The sequence below is a fragment of the Histoplasma capsulatum genome, genomic scaffold, assembly GCF_000149585.1.
Source record: "Histoplasma capsulatum NAm1 scaffold_8 genomic scaffold, whole genome shotgun sequence".
Classification (NCBI taxonomy): Eukaryota; Fungi; Ascomycota; class Eurotiomycetes; order Onygenales; family Ajellomycetaceae; genus Histoplasma; species Histoplasma mississippiense.
Genome location: NW_001813975.1, coordinates 544542 through 548862, shown reverse-complemented (window position 1 = coordinate 548862; position 4321 = coordinate 544542). Strand labels below are relative to the sequence as shown.

Genomic DNA, 4321 nt, shown 5'->3' with positions numbered 1-4321 from the left:
ATCTTTGGTACTATGTGAGCTCGTTGACAACAACAGCAGTAGCCCCTCATAATCGTCGGGCGGATAGGTCGAACAGACATGGCAGGGCCTTCAGATTATGCAAAGTCCGAGACTCACGTGCTCGATATTTTGCGCCCTTGCAGCCACCTGACGACGATGCCCCGCACCAACATGCTCAGGAACACATATCAATAGACATGTCGCTACTTAAGCAGGTGCATACTAAAGTCTGGTCTGATGCTTCTGGATCTCTCTAGTTCCGCGCAAGAGTTACAAGTGCTCGAATGTCTACACAGAGATGGATGGGTTGTATTGAAGAATGCTGCGAGCATCAAATCTCAACAGCAAGCGCCATTCAACGAGGTAAAAAGTCTGTTCTATTGACATCACAGCTTCGCTGATGAGAATTAGGTTGTTCTTGCTCTTCTGTCTGCTGCACGGAGTGGGAGCAGCGACTTTGAGAGCAGTTACCCTGAGGTTTCATGGCCATCAAACCTACAAAAAGGCCCAAACCCAATTCAGCGACCTCAAAACTGGAGGGGTATGGTGCAAGAACGGGCAACGGATATAGTGGCGATCTCCTGCCACCACTTTTGGGGTGACGAGACGGATATATGGGACTGGGAATATGATACGGGGCTGCGTGGCGATGAGACCGGACAGATGGCATCTGTGGCTGCTACTGGTGGAGACTTGTATGTGAAAACCTGCACCGCTTTTATGTGCTGATGAGATGTTGACATGTTTTAGGCTCATATGTAGTGGCTGGCTACCACGGAGGCTTCCGAAGCCGCGAGGCCAGACTGATCTTGTCACTGTAAAGCATCGATGGAAGCACTTTGGTTGGACAACGCCTTCGAGAGGGCCTTGATGTGCAGTAAATTATGGGAGCAGATACATTCTTAGCATTATCTAGACGGCGGCATATCCGCGGAAATTTGGTGCATTACATAGCAGCATATCAATGGGATCTAAAGATTCAGGAAAGCCATGATGATAACTGATTGTAGTGGCAGGCAGTCGTTGCAATTGGTCGGAAACCTCAAGCCCATCCCCTCCAGCGGTCGTATTATATGTGGACGATGAAAAGAAATCTCCACTGCCAAAATCACCGTTGTTCTTTTGACCAAATCCCAAACCCGAATCTGCATTGCCGGGAAACCCCACATTATAATCACACACAACCGAATGGTACGAGGATGCAGAATGTTGGCCGGAAAATTCACCTCCGTCTTCTCGAGTGGTGGTCTCGCCTGGGGGCCTTTGGAGGCCGTTTTCGGGCGCAGAAATGAAATCTCCACCATCAAAATCACAGAGCAGATTGCCCCCATCCCCAAATCCCATATTCAAATATCCATCGCCAGGAAAACCCTCATTATAATCATACACAGCCGAAGGGTAATCAGAGGATGAAGACTGGTCATGGCCCGGCAGGGGGTTTCGTATAGTGCAGCTGTCTATAACAGGGCTGAACATCGCCTCGGAGAGTGATAATGGTTCTCCTCGACTTTGCTCTGGTGGTGATCTGTTCGGGCTCACCGGACAGATCGGGCTATCAAGAGGGTAATTAGCACTTGGTATGCATATCAGGGGAACCAAAATAGTGTCGTGGGATGGAGCAGCACATACTGTTTCCTGGACTGAGATAGTTGTCTTTGAACCGGGGAGACATTATTGCCAATCTTTTTCCTGGATTCTTCGAGTGTTTGTGTTCTGATCGATTGTCCACTCTTTCGTCTACTATGTAACCGTGAGTACTCATACATATAGCTACCGATGTAACTTACAGAGAGCTTGTCTACTAGCATTCAGGGAATTGGGGACGGCGTGTTTTGGTGCCTGTTCTACTATGCGTGGCACCTGATGATTTATAACTGAATGGCAATTGCGTCCACCAGATGCCTTCTTTAGATGGGTCTCCTGCCCAAGGCTGCCGAATATCTGTTCCAAAGCGAGCACGCGCCTGCGGAGACGCGCAACCTCCTTTGACAATATGTAGCAGTCATGACAGTTTGGTACGGGTTGCACCTTTTTGGCTGGAGCGCGTTTAGCTCGGCGGGGCTTGACATGGGGACGTTCTGGAATGAAATGATACTCTGCATCAAATGTTATTAGAAGCTAGATTTCAGTAAGGCACTGCTACTTACCCATTCTGTGAGTGAAAAGAAATTGTCTGTGGGCATTCACAGTAACCCTTGGTTGTCCCAGAATATTGGTCTCAAAGTGTATTCGGAAATCAGACGGGATAATCCTGTTTGCTATTAAGCATGTACCAGAGAAGATTACAATAGAAAAGGTTGAGACGTTTTCCATTCAGAGTCTTACAGAGGAAGCATCTCTTATTCAGTGGATTCTATCCATGACTGAGCGAGGCCAGTCACCCCGCATCACAACCGTACGAAATATGGCCAATTTGCTTCTTTCTGAACGAGAAATCAAGTCTGAATCCAAACCCCCTCCAACAGTGGGTGAATGCTGGGTACGAAACTTTGTTAATCGTCATGAGGAGTTAAAATCAACATTCTCTCGAAAGTATGATCACCAGCGAGCTCTATGTGAGAATCCTGAGATTATTCGTGGATGGTTTAATCTCGTACGAAACACCATTGCAAAGTATGGGATTGCACAGGAAGATACATACAACTTTGATGATGAGACTGGATTTCAGATGGGAGTTATTGGGACAGCCAGAGTAATTACTGGATCTGAGAGAGTTGATCGTCCGAATCTTATACAGCCTGGAGATCGGGAATGGGCCACTGTTATTGCAGGAGTTAATGCAACTGGTTGGGCTTTACGTACGATGATTATTCTAAAGGGAAAGATGCATCAATCCCATTGGTATGAGACTGAGAAGCTGCCACATGACTGGGTGATTGGAGTCAGTGAGAATGGATGGACAAATGATAAGCTGGGGTTGATCTGGCTTAAGGAGATATTTGACAAGGACACTCGATCTCGTACGAAGGGCAAATATCGACTCTTGATCCTTGATGGACATGGAAGTCATGCTTCAGCAGAGTTTGATCAATTCTGCTCTGAGAATGACATCATTGCTCTCTACATGCCATCTCATTCATCTCATCTTCTTCAGCCCTTGGATGTTAGCTGTTTCTCTCCTCTAAAGAAAGCATACAGACGACAGGTGGAGAAGCAAATGCAGCTTGGCATCAATCACATTGATAAGGAAGAGTTTTTGACTCTCTATCCAGCAGCTCATATGGAAGCCCTGAATGAGAACAACATCAAAAGTGGTTTTAAAGCTACAGGGTTAGTTCCGTACGATCCAGAGCAGGTTCTCTCACGCCTTAATACCCAGATGCATACACCCACCCCCCCAGGAACTTCTCATAGTTCTCAAGCCTCCTGGGCCACAGCCACACCACACAATGTACGACAAGTGGATCTCCAGGCCAAGAAGATTAAAGGATACATGCAACATCGTACACAGGGTTCATCCAGTCCAACCAATCGAGCTATGAATCAGCTGATCAAGGGGTGTCAAATGGCTATGTGTAGTGCTGCTATTTTAGCAAAGGAAAACAAGGAACTAAGAGCTGCAAATGAGAAGCAAAAGAGAAAGCGAGGGAAAGGTCGTACATATATAGCTCAGGAAGGGGTTTTAAGAGTTGAAGAAGGAATAGATCGCGTACGAAGTGTCAATGAACAGGAAAATGAGAAGGTTGAGGTTTCTGACTCTCAACCACGAAAACGAGCAGCACCACGGTGCAGTATATGTGGTACTATTGGACATACTGCTCGTACGTGTGAAAGCTGATTTGTAAATGATTCTTAATATGATTAATCTATTTTTCTTATGTGATTGTTGTTCTATTTAGTTATAAACATGAAAAAGAGTGAAGAAGTGATCGGGAAGGGTATTTGATCGGGAAGGTTATTGATTACGTTAGTTAAGTTTCTGAACTGAGAATTTTTGCACAGTTTCACTAAATAAATCAACCCCGGTGGCTGAATGGATAATGCAGTCACCAGATAGCGCCTTGGTGTGGGGATCCAAGGCATGTGAGTTTGAAACTCACAAGGGGACAACATTACATCCAGAGTCAAATTTTCAGCTTTCAAAATAAAAAATGTGAATTTGCTTAAGTAGATATCTTTAAATAAATTTACTATCTGATTTAACTTATTGTTTCTAAGTTGAAAATTTGGTATCACAAATATCAAATTCTGTCCTTCATTAATTTTCTTTATGGTTCTTGTATATTTTTGACATCATTCAACACTAAGCATTCCTTCCGGTTAACTAAATCTCTTGCCTGTAATTTAACATTACTCAAGGATCTGGTCATAAGCCCCTGCC

The 4321-nt window shown here is 45.0% G+C and overlaps 2 protein-coding genes across 2 annotated transcripts; both read left to right on the top strand.

Annotated features, from left to right (window-relative positions):
* Positions 1–78: 78 nt before the first annotated feature.
* On the top strand, positions 79–871 carry HCAG_07155 (predicted protein; the record flags this gene model as incomplete). The annotated part of the gene is made up of 4 exons (XM_001537683.1): positions 79–104; positions 258–363; positions 412–695; positions 763–871. 4 exons carry the CDS (start codon positions 79–81, stop codon positions 869–871), a joined length of 525 nt encoding a protein of 174 aa, XP_001537733.1.
* Positions 872–2404: 1533 nt separating this feature from the next.
* HCAG_07154 (conserved hypothetical protein) lies at positions 2405–3886 on the top strand (the record flags this gene model as incomplete). The annotated part of the gene is made up of 2 exons (XM_001537682.1): positions 2405–3761; positions 3840–3886. The coding sequence occupies 2 exons, from the start codon at positions 2405–2407 to the stop codon at positions 3884–3886; spliced, it is 1404 nt and encodes a 467-aa protein (XP_001537732.1).
* Between the last annotated feature and the right edge of the window lie 435 nt (positions 3887–4321).